This window comes from Rhinoderma darwinii, chromosome 3, assembly GCF_050947455.1.
Source record: "Rhinoderma darwinii isolate aRhiDar2 chromosome 3, aRhiDar2.hap1, whole genome shotgun sequence".
Classification (NCBI taxonomy): Eukaryota; Metazoa; Chordata; class Amphibia; order Anura; family Rhinodermatidae; genus Rhinoderma; species Rhinoderma darwinii.
This window is the reverse complement of record NC_134689.1, coordinates 234,657,597-234,680,278: the sequence shown is the minus strand read 5'-3', so window position 1 is coordinate 234,680,278 and position 22,682 is coordinate 234,657,597. Positions and strand designations below refer to the sequence as shown.

Genomic DNA, 22,682 nt, shown 5'->3' with positions numbered 1-22,682 from the left:
AGCACAGTGAGGTACTAGTATACTATAGCTTTGTTGTTTTCTACAATAAAAATAAAAAATAAATACAGGCTATTTATAGGAGCACTGCTGGTGCATTATTTGGGGTAATACACACACGTTATAAGTTGAGACTGAAGTCTGCCTGTGTCTTAATTAACAAGCAACCCTTTGCACACTTTAGCAGCTGTTGCATCCACATGTAGTGGGACAAAAAAAAAAAAAGCGTTGAATTGAAGAAATGCTAAAGATTTTCTAATCCATAGCATGTCGATTCTGTTGTGGATTGTCACCGCAGATTTCTCCCTTTGCAATGCATAAATTAAAATTTGCACCAAAATTAACATGCGGATTTAGGAACTAATTTTTTGCGGATTTGATGTGAAAAAATCTTTGTAGTTTGTGGACTTTGTATATTTAGTGTAAGTGAGTGCTCCGGAAAGAACAACCCACAAAAATATATATTTTTTTATTTCTGCGGACAATTCCCTTTGGGGAAGGAAAGGCAATGAATAGTGTCTACAGACTAATATATTCTGGAATAAAATGAATGAAGGCGAGCTCAGGGAGGACAGAAACCTCCTGTGGAGCGGAAGGGCTAAAGCTTGGCTTGAGGGATGACTTGCTTAAAAAATAAAAATAAAATGTAGCCAACTAATTTTTTTTAATAAAAAAAAAAAAAAAAAAAAAAAAAAAAAAAAAGACTAAAATGGCTGGTTAATATAACTTTCCATATAAAATCATAAACTTGATTTAGAATTTACTTTTTTTTCTCCGTTTAAGTCAATGGGTAAAAACTAACACCATTCACAAGTAATCCGCAACTAATAGAGCAAGCTGCTAATTTTGATGTTGCTGGATTTTGCAGTTATGCCTTCCTGTTCATCCACTTTACTGTAAAAAAAACAAAAAAAACCTGACCTATATAGGAAATTAAAGACTCGCCTCCGAAAACCCCAATAATCAGTTAATAGCTTAGGATGTTAATTCCAATTGTGTAAATTTTATTTTTACTCACTTGCGTTCCTCCACTATGAGCCTGCAAAAGTCCTATCCATTATATCGCCGAGCTTAGGAGTCCTCTCTATGCATCAGAATGCAGCACACAAACTGATTGCGGACTTACAGCAGGGGAATGCAGAAAAAAAGTAGAGTTGAAATATAAAAAAATGACAGATTTGTAATCCGCGTCTTTTAAGCAATATACTGATTATTGTAGTTTAGGTAGATTTTCAGGTTTGACTGATTCTCTTTAAATTTACTTGAACTAGTTGGTGAAGTATACCAAGGCCTCATGCATACGGCGGCCACATTTGCAATTTTGCAGTATGACTCCTGAATAGTGTCCACAGCTCGCTATGGGCCCGTACTGTATCTCCATGTGCAGATTATGCACGTTAGTACACTGCGCTTCTATCACAAATTCTGACCAAAAACAAAATAAATGCCGTATTTTAGAGGTATTCTCCCCTAGAAGCATTAACTAAAATAGTGTTGAGGGAATAGGATGAAATAAGCATTACAAATGTAAATATTTGATGAGAAAAAGCGCATCATAACTTACCAATGTACCATAAGGGCCAGAATGAAATCTTATAATATGTGCCAATTATTTTCCCAGTCCTGAAATAGAAACAAATAAAAACTGAATTAAAATATCACAAGATATTATAGAATGCATAAGGCTAAGTTCACACTACCACAGACTGCACTTTTGCTTCCATGAAAAAAAACTGGAACCTAGCAAACGGAGAGCAACTGAAAAAGAATTACCATTGAAATCAATGGTAATTCAAATGGAAGTATTGCTTTACGTTTAAGATTTCACTTCCTCTGACGGAAGAGAGTTAAACGGAAGATGACGGTAGTGTGAACTTAGCCGAAGATAAGAAATGGAAGTGATGTTCTCTCTCTACTTTCAGGTAGACTTAGGCCTCATGCAGACGAAAGTAGCAGTGTGCACGGGCAATGACTTGCGGTTTGGACGGCTGCGGAGTGTCACTTACAAATCACAGGCCGTGCACATTGCCGTGTGCATTAATTTCAACAAGCCTGGACCACAACATGCGGCCATAATAAGACATTGTGTGAGGATTGGGGGATTGTGTGAGGACACTAGAGGAGAGTGTGTCCACCCCAAATTTGCAGCATAAATCAATGAGGTTGCTTTACCACAGTGACCATGCTGCAATTTTGGGAACTGCTCCCTCTAGTGGGCAGCATATGGCAATGTTATAAATTAGAATCTAATTTATAATATTTCCAGACTTGTGAAAAAATGTAAACAATGTGTAATCACTGAAATATTAATTGTTTAACTGAAAAAAAAACAACATTTCTAGCGACACATTCTCTAAGCTTTTTTTTTTTTTACTCACATTTCCGTATAAAGCATTCCTGCCAAAGAAAAATTCAAAAGTCCCCAGGTCAGGACAACATTTCCGGCATGTGCCTCTCTTCTCATCTTGATCGCTGTATCAATAAACGATGTAGATGGACTTCTCTGCTCAGTCTTCTCTCCTAATAAAAGAGGATTAAAGCAATACAAAGTAAGATCCAAATAAAACACCCAAGTATCCCTGGCATACACCTACTTGCGATTTAAAGAGGCTCTGTCACCAGATTATAAGTGCCATATCTCCTACATAATCTGATCGGTGCTATAATGTAGATAACTGCAGTGGTTTTTATTTTGAAAAACGATCATTTTTGACGGAGTTATGACCTATATTAGCTTTATGCTAGAGTTTCTCAATTGACAACTGGGCGTGTTTTACAATATGGCCAAGTGGGCGTTGTGGAGAGAAGTGTATGAAGCTGACCAATCAGCGTCATACACTTCTCCCCAATCGCACATAGCGATATAGCTATATCGCTATGTGCAGCCACAAACACACTAACGTTACTGCAGTGTCCTGACAATGCATATACATTACCTCCAGCCAGGACGTGATGTGTATTCAGAATCCTGACCCCTTCTCTGCGATTTAAAGCAAAGCAGGCGTAGTCTCGTGAGATTACGCTCTAAACGGTCATTTACAGCGAGATCTCGCTGTGCTGTAAATCACAGACACACTACAGAAGTGGTCAGGATTCTGAATACACATCCTGTCCTGGCTGGAGGTAATGTATATTCATTGTCAGGACACTGCAGTAACGTTCCAGTGTGTTTATGTGGCTGCACATAGCGATATAGCTATATCGCTATGGGCTGTATAAATGGAGAGAGAAGTGTATGACGCTGATTGGTCAGCGTCATACACTCCTCTGTACAACGCACACTTGGTCATATAGTAAAACACGCCCAGTTGTCCATTGAGAAACTCATTAGCATAAAGCTAAAATAGGTCATAACTCCGTCAAAAATAATTGTTTTTCTAAATAAAAAACACTGCTGTAATCCACATTACAGCGCCGATCACATCATGTACAATATAGGCCACTTATAATGTGGTGACAGAGCCCCTTTAAGGGCTCATGCACAGGATTGTCCTAAGAATCTTGGTGTACAGATCTGTAATATGATTCACTGAAAGAAAGTGGAATGGATATAAGTAAAGATAACTTTTAATAAGGACATTTAAAATATAGTGGCTTTCGAGTACGTTCCGATTGATGTTACTTGTTTTGTAACTTTTTGCAATAATTTGACGCTAGAAAACCCAGTGTCTTAATATGTTTGCAACCAAGAGATAATAATATGCAGTGTTATTAGTCAACCAAGGACAAGGGTGTGTTAATCTGGCTGCATAAGTAACTATATCAAGTAATTAACCCCTTCCCTCTTTGGCCGCTTTTGACCTTCCTGACAGAGCCTCATTTTTCAAATCTGACAGGTTTCACTTTATATGGTAATAACTCCGGAATGCTTTTACCTATCCAAGTGATTCTGAGATTGTTTTCTCGTGACACATTGGACTTTATGTTACTGGCAAAATTTGCCCGATACATTCAGTATTTAATTGTGAAAAACACCAAAATTTTGCGAAAAATTGCAAAAATTTGCATTTTTCTCAATTTAAATGTATCTGCTTGTAAGACAGGCAGTTATACCACACAAAAATGTTGCTAACTAACATCCCCCATATGTCTACTTTAGATTGGCATCGTTTTTTAAACATAATTTTATTTTTCTAGGACGCTACAAGGCTTAGAACTTTAGCAGCAATTTCTCACATTTTCAAGAAAATTTCAAAATGCTATTTTTACAGGGGCCAGTTCAGTTGTGAAGTGGGTTTGAGGTCCTTAGATATTAGAAACCCCCAATAAATCACCCCATTTTAAAAACTGCACCCCTCAAAGTATTCAAAACAGCATTTAGAAAGTTTCTTAACCCTTTAGACATTGCGCAGGAATTAAGGCAATGTAGAGGTGAAATTTACAAAGTTCATTATTTTTTTCCAGAAATTCATTTTGAATCCATTTTTTTTGTACCACAGAATGTTTTATCCAAGAAATGCAACTCAATATTTATTGCCCAGGTTCTGCAGTTTTAGGAAATATCCCACATGTGGCTCTAGTGTGCTACTGGACTGAAGCACCGGCCTCAGAAGCAAAGGAGCACCTGGTGGATTTTGGGTCTCCTTTTTATTAGAATATATTTTAGGCACCATGTCAGCTTTGAACAGGTCTTGTGGAACTAAAACAGTGGAAACCCCCAACAAGTGACCCCATTTTGGAAACTACACCGCATGAGGAAATTATCTAGGGGTACAATGAGCAGTTTGACCCCACAGGTGTTTTACAGAACTTATTGGAAGTAGGCCGTAAAAATGAAAATCTACATTTTTTCAAATAAAATGTAGGTTTAGGTATTTTTTTTTTCATTTCCACAAGGACTGAAGGAGAAAAAGCACCATAAAATTAGTAAAGCAACTTCTCCCGAGTAAAACAGTACCCCACATGTGGTCATAAACGGCTGTTTGGACACACGGTAGGGCTCAGAATGGAACTAGCACCATTTGGATTTTGGATAGTGTCTGGGTGCCATGTCACATTTGCTGAGCCCCTGTAGTACTAGTACAGTGGAAACACCCCAAAATTGACTCCATTTGGGAAACTGCACCCACTAAGGAATCATCTAGGGGTATAGTGAAAATTTTGATCCCAAAGGTTTTTTGCTGAATTAATTAGAATTAAGCTATGAAAATGAAAAATCATTTTTTTTTCCAGCAAGATGTAGTTTTAGATCAACATTTTTCATTTTTACAAGGAATAGAGAAGAAAAAGCACCCCAACATTTGTAAAGCAATTTCTCCCGAGTACGGTAACACCCCATATGTGGTTATAATCAGCTGTTTACGTATATGGGAGCATTCAGAAGTAAAGGAGCGGTATTTATCTTTTGGAGCGTAGATTTTTCTGGAATGGTTTGCGGACGCCATGTTGCATTTGCAAAACCACTGATGTACCAAACAAAAGTGACCCCGTTTTAGAAACTACACCCCTAAAGGCATTTATCAAGGGGTGTAGTGAGAATTTAGACTCCACAGGTGTTTTTCAGAAATGAATACGCAGTGGATTGTGCAAAGTGAAAATTGCAATTTTTCCACTGATCTGCCCATTCACCGCACAATATGTTGTGCCCCTAGAGAATCTTACCCCATAAATTGTTAAGCGGGTTCTCCCGGGTATGGTAATGCCTTACTTGTGGCCATAAATTGCTGTTTGGGCACGCTGTAGGGCTAAGAAGGAATAGACCGCCATTTTGAGCATGGATTTTGCTTGGTAATAGTTCTGTTTGGGGTTTTGCTGGTATTTCCGTTTATAATGTGGTGGCGTATGTAATATGTGAGGAGTACATCAGGGTATATGTAATATGTGAGGAGTACATCAGGATATATGTAATATGTGAGGAGTACATCAGGGTATATGTAATATGGGAGGAGTACATCAGGGTATATGTAATCTGTGCGGAGAACATCAGGGCATAATAAGAGGGTATAATAATGGGGTAAATAATACAATTATCCATAGGTGTGTGTTACGCTGTGAAACGATCCGTTATGCACAGGCCGGCGTCACACTGATAAACAGTTTTCTTTCTTATCCGCCTTCTGTAACGCTCTGCAGCTTTTGGGGACTTTTTCTCCTTCGTAGTTTGGGAAATATTACTGGGAAAGTTTTGCGCTGGTATAATACGGGCGCCCTCGCTTCCAGCGGATGTGCTGTGTCCCTTACCTTCCTAGTTCCTCAATACTAGGGCCCTGAAACTGAAGGAATGTTCCCCTCCGGCCTGCGCATTGAGATGTTTTTCATCACCGCATTACTAGTGCCATAACTTTTTTGTTTTTCAGTTGATTGAGCGGTGTGCGGGCTTGTTTTTTGCGAGACAGGCTGTAGATTTTATTGGTACCATTTTAGAACACATACGACTTTCTGATCACTTTTTATTTCATTCTTTGGTAAAGGAAATGACCAAAAACAAGCAATTCTGGAATCGTTTTTTATATCGGCATTCACAGTGCGCCCTAAATTACATGTTAGCTTTATTCTGCGGGTCGATACGATTACGGCGATACCAAATTTATATAGTTTTTTTATGTATTGCGGCTTTTGCACAATAAAATCACTTTTTATAAAATCATTTGTTTTCTGTGTCGCCATATTCTAAGACCCATAACTTTTTTATTTTTGCGTGCACTAAACGGTGTCAAGGATTATTTTTTGCGGCACGGATTGTAGTTTTTATTAGTACTATTTTGGAGTAAATGTGACTCTTTGATCACTTTTTATAGCATTTTTTGGAAGGAGATGTGACCTAAAAACAAAGATTCTGGCGTTGTTTTTCATGGGTTTTTTTTACGGCGTTCACCGTGCGGGATAAATTACATAATAGTTTTGTAGTTTGGGTCGTTACGGACGCGGCGATACCAATTATGTATAGTTTTTTTTTAATTTTTACGGTTTTTCCCATAATAAAAGACTTACTATGGGAAAAAAGTCAGTTTAGCTTTATTTTTATTTGAAATGTGTGTGTTTTTATTGTTTTACCACATTTTTATTTACTTTTTTTTACTTTTTTTACTTGTCCCACTAGGGGACATGAGGGCCTGATGCCCCGATCGCTACTCTAATACACTGCACTACATACGAAGTGCAGTGTATTAGCGCTGTCAGTTATTCACTGACAGCAAGCCTATGAGGACACGCCGAAGGCGGGTCCTCATCGGCTCCCGTACAAGGCAGACTCGGACGCCATTTTCTGGCGTCCGATTGCCACAGCAACCCAGCGATTGCATCACTGGGTTGCCGATCGGGTGAAAACCTATCAGATGCTGCGCTCTATTGAGCGCAGCATCTGAGGGGTTAATCTGCCGGATCGGAGAATAGCTCCGGTCCTGGCAGTTACAGGAGGGTGCCAGCTGTATAATACAGCTGTCACCCCGCGGTGATGGTGCCGGCTCTGCTTCTGAGCCCGCACAATCACTGCGCCGTACATGTACGGCGCTTTGCGGGAAGCACCTCCCGACAGCGCCGTACATGTACGGCGCATGTCGGGAAGGGGTTAAATATCTTGCACAATTCGTGCTAATTGTTTATTATACACCACAGTGGTTGAAAGCAAAGGACACTGAGGGGGACCCGGCTCCCATCCACACACCGTGCTGATAATTGCTAGACGCTTTCACTCATTCACTCAGGCCTGATCCACACGAACGTGTCAAACATCCATGGGACGGCCGTTAAAACAGCAGCCGTCCCACGGACCTATGTAATTCAATGTGGCCGTTCACAGCCGTTGTTTCAACGGACTGTGAAGGGTCCGTGTGAAAATAGGACATGTCCTATCTTTTCACGCATCACTCCATAGACTCAACTATGGTAGATGCGTGACATCGCGTCCCGCAGCGCTGAGTACGGATGCACTTACGACATGAAAAACTGCAGTTTTTCACGTCAGAGATGCGCAGCGCTCGTGTAAATCAGGCCTCAACGACAATTACTGTAGTGCTATATTTTCGCAATTAACCACTTCAGGACTGAGCCTGTTTTGGCCTTCAGGACGAAGCCGATTTTTCACTTTATGTGGTAACTTGGGAATGCTTTTACCTATCCAAGCGATTGAGATGGTTTTCTCGTGACATTGTACTTTATGTTAGAGAAAAAATTTGGTCGATAAATGCAATATTTATTTGTAAAAAAACCACAAAGATTTGGAGAAAATTAGCAAAAATGTGCATTTTTCTAAATTTAAATATATCTGCTTGTAAAACCACACAAAATAGTTACTAGTTTACATTCCCCATATGTCTACTTTATGTTTGCATTGTTTTTTGAACATTTTATTTTTCTAGGACGTTACAAGGCTTAGAACTTTAGCAGCGATTTCTCATATTTTCAAGAAAATTTCAAAAGGCTATGTTTTCAGGGACCAGTTCAGTTCTGAAGTGGCTTTGAGGGCCTTATATATTAGAAAGTCCCCATAAATCACCCCATTTTCAAAAACTGCACCCCTCAAAGTAATCAAAAGCGTATTCAGAAAGTGTTTTAACCCTTTAGCTGTTTCACAGGAATTAACTGGTTCACGACCGCTGGCTGTGTTTTTACGGCCAGCGGTCAGGGTCCTTAAAACCTGCGCCATAGACTATTTACGGCGCGAGTTTTAACTTGCTGCCCGAGCGATATGGCAGCTGCATGTCGGGTCTCCGGCAGTCAGTGACTGCCAGGGACCCTGAGGAAAAGATAGAAGCAGCTTTGCTGCTTCTGTCTTCTCCGATCTCTTTTACACAGCGCTCAATGAATGCTCTAGGCAGCGGCCGCACCACTGTCTATTGGTCCCTGTGATCATGTGACTGGTCACATGATCGCCAGGATGCAGTTAGTGGCAGACTGCTGCTGGGTCTTACTAGACTCCCCAAAGGTCTTTTTTGACCTTTGATGGACAGACCATAGTAATAAAAAAATAAAAGTGAAAAAAAAAAAAAAAAATTGAACACACATAAAATACACACCCCAAAAAAAAAAAAAAAACTTAACCCCCCCCCCCCGCCCGCCAATCATCGTCGTAACGCTAGTCCAATTACCCTAATATAGACTTGTAATAAATTAAAATTTACGATAGACAATGACGATCACAAATAAAAGGTCTATTTTAGGGTAAAACTAGACCAAAAAAAAAAAAAAGAGCTGAAGTAAAAAAAAGGTTTTTTACTATTATTTCCAAACTTTAAGCCTAAAAATTCTAAAATAGCAAAAAGGATGTGTATAAATTTAAAAAAAAAAAAAAGGAAACCTGCATTGTCTACAGGAAAAAAAAAAAACACAAAAATCACATCGCTAGCCCAACAAATAAAAGTTATAGCCATTTAACGAACGCGTGCCAAAAATGGCTAAACGGTGTCTGGTCCTGAAGGATCAAAATAGCCTGGTCCTGAACTGGTTAAAGCAAAGTAGAGGTCAAATTTACAAATGTCATGAATTTTGGCAAAAAAAATAAAAATATGTAATACATTTTTTTCTGTACCACAAAAGGTTTTACGTTTTGTATTTATTTATTACTTGGGGCCTCCTTTTTTTAGTATATATTTTAGGCACCATGTCGGGTTTGAAGAGGTCTTGTGGGTCCAAAACAGTAAAGACCACCAAAAGTGACCCCATTTTGGAAGCTACACCCCTCAAGGAATTTATCTAGGGGTATAGTTAGCATTTTGAACCCACAGTATTTTTGCTAAATTTATTTGAATTAGTATGTGAAGATGAAAACCTACTTTTTTTCTGAAAAAAGGTAGCCATTTTTACAAGGAATGAAGGAGAAAAAACACCCCAACATATGTAAAGCAATTTATTCAGATTATAGCAATACCCCATATGTGGTAAAACTGCTGTTTGGACCCACAACAGGGCTCAGAAGAGAAGGAGCGCTATTTGGATTTCTGATTTTGCTGGAATAGTTTTCAGTGCCAGGTCACGTTTGCAATGCACTGGAGGGAACAAAATAGTGGAAACCCCCTAAAAGTGACCCCATTTTGGAAACTACACTCCTCAAGGAATTTTTCTAGAGGTAAAGTTAGCATTTTGACCACACAGATGTTTTGCTGAATTCATTGGAATTAATCTGTAAAGGTAAAAATCTACTTTTTTTTCTGAAAAAACAGCCATTTTTAATTTTTACAAGGAATAAAAGGAGAAAAAGCACCCCAACATTTGTAAAACAATTTCTCCCGATTACGTAAGTACGCCATATGTGGTAAACTGCTGTTTGGACCCACAGCGGGGCTTAGAAGGGAAGGAGCACTAATTGGCTTTTGTAGCTCAAATTTAGCGGAAATGGTTTTCGGGTGCCATGTCGCATTTTCAAAGCCCCTGAGCCCAAAACAGTAGACACCCCCAAAAAGTGACCCCATTTGGGAAACTACAGCACTTAAGGAATCTATCTAGGGGTATAGTGAGCATTTAGACACCACAGGTCTCTTGCAGAATTTATTAGAATTTGGCTGTGAAAACGAATATCAACATTTCCACTAAAATGTTGAATATTTTCATTTTCACAAAAGGATAAAAAGGAGGAAAAAGCCGCCCAACATTTGTAAAGCAATTTCTCCCGAGTACGGCAATACCCACATGTGGTCATAAATGTTTTTTTTTCATTATTAAGTAATTAACCCTTTCCGGACTGATCCATTTTTCTCTTTTTCGTTTTTCCCTCCCCGCATTCCAAGAGCCATAACTTATTTTTTCCGTCAGTGGTTTGAGGGCTTATTTTTTGCAGGACGAGCTGTAGTTTATATTGGTACATACAACTTTTTCAGCTTTTTTTATTACATTTTTTGGTAGAGTCAAGGTGACCAAAAAAACTGCGATTTTGCAGTTTTAAATTCTTTATTTTTAACGGCGTTCACCGTGCGAGTTAAATAATGGTATATTGTAATAGTTAGACTTTTACAGACACAGTGACACCAATTTTGTGTCTTTTTTTTTACATTACTTTAGAGGAAAAAATGTGAAATGTTTTTTTTGGGACTTTAAATATTTATTTAATTTTTTTCACTAATAACTATGTTGTCATTTTTCAGGCTCCTGTAAAAGCACGACCGCTGTTCCTGTCCACAATTGAGAAAAGTAGCACTACAAGATGTATTCTGAATTAAATGAATGTTAGGATCCGGCAGATATCAGCTTGGGTCATATATCCTAGCTGGGAGCTAGGGCCCCCCCCCCCCCCAATAACATTTACGTGTACCTACTTTGACGCACAAGTTAACTTTACTATCGGAGTTTACCCTAATTGAGAAAATATAGCACTACAGCAATTGTCGTTGAGTGAAAGCGTCTAGCAATTATCAGCACGGTGTTTGGATGGGAGCCGGGTCCCCCTCAGTGTCCTTTGCTTTCAACCACTGTGGTGTATAATAAACAATTAGCACGAATTGTGCAAGATATTTAATTACTTGATATAGTTACTTATGCAGCCAGATTAATACACCCTTGTCCTTGGTTGACTAATAACGCCCCATGCACACAAACTTATTTTTTTCCTCCCGTGAATACGGGTCCATTGTCACACGTATTCGACCCGTATTCCACCAGTATCTACGGACCCGTAAATACGGGTTCGGTGTCACCAGTATTCCACCCGTATTTACGGACCAGTTTTCTCTGCAATAATCGGCAGACCCTTCGGGCAGTTTCCGCAGCGTTTGACAGTAAAATAAAGTTCATACGTACCCCGGCCGTTGTCTTGGTGATGCGTCCCTCTTTTAACATCCAGTCCGACCTCCCTGGATGAGGCGGCAGTCCATGTGACACATGGGATGAAACGTCATCCAGTGAGGCCGGACTGGAGGAAGGAGTTCTGGGTAAGTTAACTTTTAATACTATTAACTCCAGCGTTAGTCACTGTCCCGGGTGCTGAAAGAGTTACTGCCGATCAGTTAACTCTTTCAGCATCCTGGACGGTGACTATCTCCTGACGTCGCCTAGCAACGCTCCCGTAATTACGGGTGCACTTACGTAGCCACCCGTAATTTACGGGAGCACCATGGGCCTATGGGCCTGCCCGTGCCGTAATTACGGCCTGAAATAGGACATGTCCTATATTTTTAAACGGCACGGGCACCTTCCCGTAAGCATACGGGGAGGTACCCGTGGCCAATAGAAGTCTATGGGCCCATAATTACGGGCGTTTTTATATTCGTGTGCAGGACGCCTAACACTGCATATTATTATCTCTTGGTTGCAAACATTAAGACACTGGGTGTTCTAGTGTCAAATTATTGCAAAGTTACAAAACAAGTAACATCGGAAACGTACTTGAAAGCCACTATATTTTAAATATCCTTATTAAAAGTTATATCTTAATTTAATTATATCCATGCCACTTTCTTTCAGTGAATTATTTTTGACAGTGGACGCGTATTTATCCACTACACAGAGATCAATAGATCTGTAATATGGTAGAAAGTGACTTATGGGCCAACACTACACATCTGTGACTCCAATTTCATACAAACGCTTTTTCTCACATTGGTTCACGGCATCTATGAATGAACAGAATTGTGCCATGTTCCATGGCATCATGCTGTATTACAGAGGTAGTCACCTGGAAAGCACCGCACGGCAGCGCACACACACAGTGATACGGGCCCATTAGGAAATAAGGGTACACAGAATTCCTGCAGTATGAACTATTTCTGCAAGTATTGTATATTTGCATTGACATTCATGTTTTTCTTTGACAATAGTAAACAATACTAGAGTAGGATTTACCCCTAAGGGCAGGTTCACACCAGCGCAAGTCTTTCCGTTGTTCTGCTTTGTCAGAGAAGAACAGCAAAAATCCCAGAAGTACCGTTTTACGACAGACACCACTGGCGGAACAGATTGACTTTACTGGGTTCTGTCTGGTTCGCGTGGTTTTACCAGAAAAAATAGCGCAGCATGCAGCACTATTGTTTACGGTAATATTCGTTGGATCGGCAACGGAGATCCCTAACCGAGCATCCAATGCAGATGTGAACAGAGCCTAACAGCCAAGAACATTTTTGAAAAGTGAACAATAATTGTTCTGAATGATGGACCTCTCCCCAACAATCACATTTAGCACCATTGATACGATCATTCAGGTTTTATTTTATTTTTTTATTAAATAAAGATTATTGTGATATACCTTGTGTTTCGATTTCTCACCAATTTTTAGCTTATTGCTTATGGTCAGTGAATGGAAACTTTTTTGTGAAAATACAGAGGCTGAAAATCCATTCGTATGTCCAACGGATACAGGTGCACAGCTCGCTCCTTGCTTTTCATTCAGTGAAAGCAAGCAGTGATATGAAGATAAATTTAAACAGTGCTTCCGACCCAGTTTTCATATTTCTGAAAGTGTTCTGATACCTGCGACAACATTCATCAGTGAATAGAAGACGTGCAAACAATGTAAAGTCTGTTTAGTTTGAGAATGGGGTAATAATAAAAGTTTCAACTTTCTAAAAAAATAAAAAAATGGGGATGTGTTTACCAACACTGGCACTGGGGTGTGTTCACATCAGCCTTAGTTTCTGCTGAGGGGTTCCGTCGGAGGTTTCTGTCGGGTCAACCCCTCTGCAGAAAGGCAAACGGAAACCTCAGCTTCCGTTTCTCTCACCATTGAACCCAATGGTAACAGAAACCTAGCTAATGGCTTCTGTCACCGCTGTGACTGGGTTTCCGTCATACCGGATCTGTCACCATTGAAATCAATGGTGAAGGAAACCTATAGTTTCCGTTTGTTTCAGTCAGGGCTCCGTTCTGACGGAAAGCTCAGATGGAGCGTCACAATGGAGCCCCGATATGTGAACGTACACGTCAGGGGTGAAGCTGCCTGGTTGGCAGCGATACGCATGGGCGGATTCTTTATGCCGTAGCTCTATCTGGGTCACGTATATTATTACTATATAGTTTACTTACCTTCTTATTATTCTGTTTCATGACATCACAGTTTATGTTTTTGTACCACATAAATAAACTATGGTGTGTGTGCTCTTGCTCATAAGGGGTTACTTGAGCTTTAGTGGTATTTGTGGGTGTTTGTAGCACCCCACCCTCAGGACTTCTTGGTGGTGCCCATACCCCCTAGTTTTTCAGCAGTTGTACACATGTTGCGTTATATGGTTACAGGTGTACGCCGTATTAGGGAATACGGTGCACTAGTATGCCATGGAGCAGCAATGCCAGTGTTAGTAAACACACAACCGCCCATTTTTTAGAAAGTTGCAGAGCTTTTCATTACCCCATGATCAAACTAATCACGGGCCATTCCGAGGGCACACATCATCTCCTTGTCGGGACATGCTTTACACGGCCATTCTGGCCACCTGTTTTACCTGCAGAACCAATAAATTAATAGTACCTGTCAGGTTATCGAGGAAAGACGCGTTCTTGTTCCCGTCAGCCATCACGAGGGATTAATAACCGGCGCTGCAGTCACGCTTACTGAAGCGGGGATGACATAAAGTCTTTTTCACACCAAAAAGTAGCCTAACCGGTACGGAACAGCTCCAGTAATCATTCTGCTCCTCCACAGCTCGGTGCAGGACTACCAAGCGTCACCCATGTATGAGAGAACTTCCCGCCTACCGGTGCCGACCAGCATGGAGTAAGTAAATGATGACATCAAAGTCACGTGACTGAAATGTACGGGAAGGGGCGGGGCGATGTATAGAACGTCTCTGGGGGTGTAGTGCGGTGTTCCTGCTGATAAGTGGTGTGAACGTGCTGACATGAGGAATGACAAGAACTGCCGCAATACTAAAAAGAACCCTAGTTGGTTCTGTGAGGAGAAACCCATAGTCATTTGTTTAGGCCAGTATCATCCACACACGCTGCTTTGGTGCGGTTTTTGGCTCAGTTATTTGAGCCAAAGAAAGCAGTGGATCCAAAACGAAGTGAGGACTGATACATCTCTTGTGTCCACGCTTGTGTATAGCGCATAAAACGGAGCCAAAAACTGCATCAGGGTATGTGCACACACACTAATTACGTCCGTAATTGACGGATGTATTTCGGCCGCAAGTACCGGACTGAACACAGTGCAGGGAGCCCGGCTCCTAGCATCATAGTTATGTACGATGCTAGGAGTCCCTGCCTCTCTGCAGGACAACTGTCCCATACTGTAATCATGTTTTCAGTACGGGACAGTAGTTCCACGGAGAGGCAGGGACTCCTAGCGTCGTACATAACTATGATGCTAGGAGCCCGGCTCCCTGCAGTGTGTTCGGTCCGGGACTTGCGGCCGAAATACGTCCGTCAATTACGGACGTAATTAGTGTGTGTGCACATACCCTTAAAACTGCGTGGGCGATCCTGGTCTTGAGTTCACACAGAAAATTCTGCCTCAAAATTTCGTTTGGAATTTTGAGGCAGATTTTCATCTGCCTGCTCGCCGTCTGCCGCGTTTTTCGCTCGCGCCCATTGAGTGCTACGGGCAAAAACGCAGCGAAATACGCTTTCTCTGCCTCCCATTGATGTCAATGGGAGGTCAGAGGCGTAAACGCCCGAAGATAGTGCATGTCGCTCGTTTTACCGCTCACGGTAAAAAACCGGGTCCGCAGCATTTTCGGCCGTGAACGTCAACTCCGTGTGAACAGGTCAATTTGAGATTTTCATTTTTTTCCTCTCCACCTTCCAAAAGCCATACCTTTGCTATTTCTTGTCCACATAGCCATATGAGGTCTTTTTGCGGGGCAAGTTGTAGTTTTTCATGGCGCCATTTATTGTACCGCATAATGTACTGGTAATCTGAATTCTTTTTATTTGTGGTGTGAAATGGGAAAAAACAGCTATTACACCATTTTGGGGGGTTTGTTTTTACGGCGTCCATCAGTCGGTAAATATTCACCTTATTCGACAGGTTGATATGATTACGGCGATACCAAATTTATATGTTTTCTTTTAAGTTTTACCACTTTTAAAAAAATAAAACTTTGCTGAATTAAAAAAATAATGTTTTGTGTCGCCGTATTCTGTGAGCGTAACTTTTATTTTTCCATCAATTTAGAGGTGTGACGGCTTAAATTTTGTGGGGCGAGCTGTAGTTTTCACCGATAACATTTTGGGGTACATGTGACTTTTTGATCACTTGTATTCCTTTTTTTTTTTTAGGGATAAGGTGACCAAAAAAAACAGCAATTTGCATGTCTTTTATTTATATATATATAGTTCAAATAGATGCAAGAAACACAGCACTCAATGTAGACAGGAAATCAGGCCATGTGCACGTTACCATTGTAAGGCTGGGTTCACACGAGCACATTAACGTCCGTAATGGACGGACGTATTTCGTCCGGAAGTCCCGGACCGAACTCACTGCAGGGAGCCGGGCTCCTAGCATCATAGTTATGTACGACGCTAGGAGTCCCTGCCTCTCCGTGGAACTACTGTCCCGTACTGAAAACATGATTACAGTACGGGACAGTTGTCCTGCAGAGAGGCAGGGACTCCTAGCATCGTACATAACTATGATGCTAGGAGCCCGGCTCCCTGCACTGAGTTCGGTCCGGGACTTCCGGCCGAAATACGTCCGTCCATTACGGACGTTAATGTGCTCGTGTGAACCCAGCCTTAGGATGAATCAACTCCTTGGAATGAAATAGCAGGAATAAAGAACAAGTAACGGCACCAGGACTTCAATGTTGGGGAGATGTTGGTTTATTCACCACCAGGTGGAAAGAATGAGCGACGTTTCGGTTCACACCTGAACCTTTCTCAAGCTAATTACAACAGTGCATAGTGCCAGGTATATATATAGGGATACAAAGAATGTACATTCAACAGTGCAATTAATAATATATATGTAAAAAATCCATTAATATACAACATATAGTTATACAAAAGTAGACATATACCAATATGTGTGTCCAATAAATGTGTTTAAAGAGGCTCTGTCACCAGATTTTGCAACCCCTATCTGCTATTGCAGCAGATAGGCGCTGCAATGTAGATTACAGTAACGTTTTTATTTTTAAAAAACGAGCATTTTTGGCCAAGTTATGACCATTTTTGTAGTTATGCAAATGAGGCTTGCAAAAGTCCAAGTGGGTGTGTTTAAAAGTAAAAGTCCAAGTGAGCGTGTATTATGTGCGTACATCGGGGCGTTTTTAATACTTTTACTAGCTGGGCGCTCTGAAGAGAAGTAACATCCTCTTCTCTTCAGAACGCCCAGCTTCTGGCAGTGCAGATCTGTGACGTCACTCACAGGTCCTGCATCGTGTCGGCACCAGAGGCTACAGTTGATTCTGCAGCAGCATCAGCGTATGCAGGTAAGTCGATCTCATAATATATGATAAATAATACAGGGAAAATAAGGTAATATTATAATTACCCTAATCAAAAACACCAGCTCATAATGAAGGGGGAGGAGCAGAGGGAATGTTCCAACGCAATTATAGTGGAAAAGAAGTAATATTATATCATAAAACTTACAGTGTCAGCTCTCGGTGATGCATGGAATAAACCATGCGCAAAATGGCGAACTGCCGGAAATGTGTCATGTGGAACGCATATCTGAAACGCAGTATAGCCGCGCATGCGCAGACAGTGAATTCTGTCCCGACGTATGTTTACATCAATATGGAAAAAAACTCAAAAGAGTATATAACCAGCAATCAATAGTTTTTATATATAGATAGCCCACATAAGATATATATATATATGGGGGATATATTTAAATGTCTATAAGGCCTCATTTACACGAGCGTAATATACGCGCGTGCTTTTCACGCGTGTCGTACGCACCTATATTACTCTATGGGGGAGTGCAGACAATGCGTGAATTTTGCGCAGCGCGAGTGCGTTGCGTAAAACTCACGACATATTCTATAATCGTGCGTTTTTCGCGCATCACGCACCCATTGAAGTCAATGGGTGCGTGAAAACCACGAAGGTCGCACGGAAGCACTTCCGTGCGAACTGCGTGATTCGCGCAAGAGCTGTCAAACTGAATGTAAACAGAAAAGCACCACGTGCTTTTCTGTTTACAAACATCCGAACGGAGTGTCTTAGAGATGAGCGAACCGAACTTCACCGGGTTCGGCCGAACTCGTTTTGACCGAACCCGGCAGGAGACAGTCACTGTCCAGGGTGCTGAAAGAGTTAAACTGGTTCAGCAACCTGGACAGTGACTTCCGATCCCAATATACGTGAACGTGAAAGTTCTGACTTACCGATAACTCCCGGCTTCTTCCTCCAGTCTGACCTCCCGGGATGACAATTCAGTCCAAGTGACAGCTCCAGCCAATCACAAGCCAAGCACAGGCTGCAGCGGTCACATGGACTGCCGCGTCATCCAGGGAGGTGGGGCCAGATGTCAAGAGAGGCGCGTCACCAAGGACGTGTCACCAAGGCAACGGCCGGGAAGTTCTCGGTAAGTACGAACCTCTTTTTTTTTAAACAGGTTACTCGATATGGTGATCGGAATTCACTGTCGAGGGTGCTGAAAGAGTTACTGCCGATCAGTTAACTCTTTCAGCACCGTGGACAGTGACTGACGTCGACTAGCCTCATCTCTATGATGGCGGCTGCGCGAAAATCACGCAGCCGCGCATCATACACTGATGACACACGGAGCTGTCAAGTGCCTTTTGCGCACGCAAAACGCTGCGTTTTTTTGCGTGCGCAAAACGCACACGCTCGTGTAAATGAGGCCTAACAAAAAGACTCATTTATGTAGTCTAAAGGGAATGGCCACGAACCACAACATAAATGGAGAGAACGGCTATACCTACAAATAGGTGGCCGTATCTCACAGAGACAACATAGTCTCAACCACCCACTCATGTCTTTTTGAATTAAGGACCATGTTATAGACATAAATAGAAAAGTAATGATTTATTACATATATTGATTATAATTTATTCCACATGATTTCCACAGAGAGCATATAATACACATAGAAAGTTTCTGATTTACATCAAAGAAAATCTGTATATAATCCTTGGAACAAAATTGATTAGGAAACGTGACCTCTGCTCCCATGATGTACATCCCTTCATATAAGTTGGTATCTGTGAATAGAAAAAAAATTTTTTGTATAAAGTGAGAAAAAAAATAATATATAAATATAAATAAAAATACATCTGTATTTATATAGATTTAAAAACAATGTAAAAAAAATCCCACCTACACTCAAAAGAATGGATCGTATAGAAATATATCAGAATAGATCATGTCATATATACATGAACTTTCAAATATGTGGGAAATATGTATATTCTACATTAAGTCCTTTTGGGGACATGGTTTCAAGAGTAAAAATCCACTCAAGTTCTTTGCGTTTCAGGGCCAGCTCTCTATCACCTCCTCGTCTGTTTAGGGGTACTGAATCAATAATTTTAAAGCGCATTTGGGATACATTATGTCTACAGTCTACAAAATGGCTAGAGACTGGTAGATCTCGTCTCTTGGTGTTGATACTAGATTTGTGGTTCCTCATTCTAAGCGTTACTTCCGTAGTGGTCTCACCCACATAGTATAGGCCACATGGACAAATCAATAGGTAGATTGCAAAGGTGGTTTTACAGGTATAGAAGCCCTGAATTGTAAAAGTTATACCTGTTTGTGGATGACAGAAACTATCTCCCTTAATCATATGATTACACATATTGCATCCCAGGCACGGGAAACATCCATATTTTGGAGGGGCTAGAACACTCTGTGAGTGTAGGTGGGATTTTTTTGACATTGTTTTTAAATCTATATAAATACAGATGTATTTTTATTTATATTTATTTTTATATATATATTTTTTTCTCACTTTATACAAAAAAAAATGTTCTATTCACAGATACCAACTTATATGAAGGGATGTACATCATGGGAGCCGAGGTCACGTTTCCTAATCAATTTTGTTCCAAGGATTATATACAGATTTTCTTTGATGTAAATCAGAAACTTTCTATGTGTATTATATGCTCTCTGTGGAAATCATGTGGAATAAATTATAATCAATATATGTAATAAATCATTACTTTTCTATTTATGTCTATAACATGGTCCTTAATTCAAAAAGACATGTGTGGGTGGTTGAGACTATGTTGTCTCTGTGAGATACGGACAACCTATTTGTAGGTATAGCCGTTCTCTCCATTTATGTTGTGGTTCGTGGCCATTCCCTTTAGACTACATAAATGAGTCTTTTTGTTATAGACATTTAACCTCTTCCCGCGCTGCACCGCAATAGTACGTCCTGCAGAGGGGTTAGTTCCCGCATTAGGACGTACTATTGCGGAGTAGTTCCCGGCGCACACTGTCCTAACGGACAGTGTCCGGGAACCGGGAGGTCAGCTGTCCCTGACAGCTGACACTCCAGCCTTGCCGGTCAGCGGACCATCGCCGCTGATTTCGGCAATTAACCCCATAAATGCGGCGACGGATTGCCGTCGCCGAATTTAAGTGGTTTGAAGCACATCGGCAGCCCCCACGAAGTGATCGTGGGGGCTACCGATGCTTGTCGCGGCAATCGGAGGTCAGATAATGACCTCCGGGTTGCCATGTATGGAAGCCTCGGAGGAGCAGCCTCCGGCCGATCCTCCGATGCTTCCTGTCAGTGTGACAGTTACGTCACAATGACAGTTGGAGTACATTACACTACGTGTGTAGTGTAATGTACTCCAGCAGCGATCAAAGCTGCAAGTCTAAGTGTCCCCTAGTGGGACAAGTTAAAAAAGTAAAAAAAAGAATAAAAATGTTTTAAAAAAAAGTGTAAAAATAAAAGTTAGAAGTGACATAAACAAACACTTCATTGTTTTCCTATAATAAGACTTTCATTATAGGAAAAAAATTAACACGTTAAAAAAAGTACACATATCTGGTATCACCGCGTTCGTAACGATCCCAGCTATAAAACTATAATGTTATTTTTCCCGCACGGTGAACACTGTGAAAAAAATCAATAAAAAACTACACCAGAATCGCTATTTTTTGGTCACCACCCCTCCCAAAATAGAGAATAAAAAGTGATCAAAAAGTCGCATGTACCCGAAAATAATACCGATAAAAACTACAACCCGTCCCGCAAAAAACAAGCCCTTACACCGCTTTTTTGACTGAAAAATAAAAAAGTTACGGCTCTCAGAATATGGTGACACAGAAAATAAATTATTTTATAAAAAAGTGATTTTATTGCGCAAACGCTGCAAAACATAAAAAAAACCTATATACATATGGTATCGCCGTAATCGTACCGACCCGCAGAATAAAATATAATGGTCATTTATAGTGCACGGTGAACGCCGCAAAAAATAAACGAAAAAACATTGTCAGAATTGCTTGTTTTTTGCAAAAAAATGTAATAAAAAGTGATCAAAAAAATCACATGTACCCCAAAATGGTACCAATGAAAAGTACAGATTGTCCCGCAACAAATAAGCCCTCACACAGCTCCGGTGGTGAAAAAATAAAGACGTTCTGGCTCCCAGGAATATGGCGATGCAAAATGTGCAGAGCGTTCTAAAAGCGGGTAACATCCGACACCATTTATCAGTGTGACACCGGCCACACATCTATGAATTATTATTTATTTACCGCATTTTTATACCCTCTTATTATGCCCTGATGTTCTCCGCACAGATTACATATACCCCCACATCATAAACTGAAATACCAGCAAAACGCCAAACCGAACTATTACCAAGCAAAATCTGCGCTCCAAAAGCAAAATGGCGTCCCTCCCTTCTGAGCCCTGCAGCGTCCCCAAACAGCAGTTTGCGCCCACATATATATGGCATCACCATACCCGGGAGAACCCGCTTAACGTTTTATGAGGTATTTGTCTTCAGTGGCACAAACTGGGCACAACATATTATGCACTAAAATGGCATATCAGTGCAAAATTGTAATATTCACACCATCTGCTGTGCATTAACCCCTTTGAGCACTGTGACTTAATAGCACGTCATGGTGCGGGGGTGATGTATGGAGCGGGCTCACGTGCTGAGCCCGCTCCATACGCTGCGGGCGTCGGCTGTGTATTACAGCTGACACCCGGGACTAACGGACAGGAACAGCGATCGCGCTGTTACAGGAGTCTGTAAAAATAACAATATACTGCAATACATTAGTATCGCAGCATATTATACCCGCGATCCAATGATCGCTGGTACAAGTCCCCTAAGGGGACTAATAAAATGTGTAGAAGAATTCAAGTTATTAGTAGTGAGAAAGAAAAAAAAGTTACAAAAAAAAACCTTTTCCCATTTTTCTTCAAAAGTAATGTAAAAAAATAAACAGAATTGATATCGCTACGTCCGTAAAAGGCCGAACTATTACAATATGCCATTATTTAACTCGCACGGTGAACACCGTAAAAAACTTAAATAATTTAAACCGCCAAAATCTCTGTAGTTTTCGTTTTTACTGCACGGCGAAAGCTGTAAAAACGAAAACCCCAAAAAATGGAATCAGATTTTTTTCCTATATTACTATATTTTCCTATTTTTTTTCAGTTTCCCAGTACTTTTTATGGCACTTTAAATAGTATCAATAGAAACTACAATTTCTCCCGCAAGAAATAAGCCGTCACATCACTCTACTGACGGAAAAAGAAAAAAGTTATGGCTCTTGGAAGGCGGGTAGTGAAAAACGAAAATAAGAAAGCAAAAAATGGATCAGTCCTGAAAGGGTTAATTCATTTCTAATGAAAAAAACGTATGACCACATGTGGGGTATTTCCGTACTCGGGAGAAATTGCTTTATAAAAATTGGTTGTTTATTTC

At 40.6% G+C, this 22,682-nt stretch overlaps 2 protein-coding genes across 3 annotated transcripts in view; one reads left to right on the top strand and one right to left on the bottom strand.

Moving 5' to 3' along the window:
• TMEM209 (transmembrane protein 209) overlaps window positions 1–14,579 on the bottom strand; it is a 73,400-nt gene extending 58,821 nt beyond the window's left edge. For both annotated transcript variants that reach the window (XM_075857525.1, XM_075857526.1), the window contains exons 1-3: window positions 14,324–14,579; window positions 2,376–2,517; window positions 1,562–1,620 (exon numbers count right to left, since the gene is read on the bottom strand). In XM_075857525.1, the coding sequence (XP_075713640.1) occupies window positions 1,562–1,620; window positions 2,376–2,517; window positions 14,324–14,369 (247 nt within the window). In that variant the 5' untranslated portion in view covers window positions 14,370–14,579. The remainder of the gene's footprint in view (window positions 1–1,561; window positions 1,621–2,375; window positions 2,518–14,323) is intronic.
• Window positions 14,343–22,682, top strand: part of LOC142749464 (carboxypeptidase A2-like) — a 59,298-nt gene continuing 50,958 nt past the window's right edge. The window contains exon 1 of the mRNA XM_075857527.1: window positions 14,343–14,569. Coding sequence (XP_075713642.1) covers window positions 14,526–14,569 — 44 coding nt within the window. The 5' untranslated portion in view covers window positions 14,343–14,525. The remainder of the gene's footprint in view (window positions 14,570–22,682) is intronic.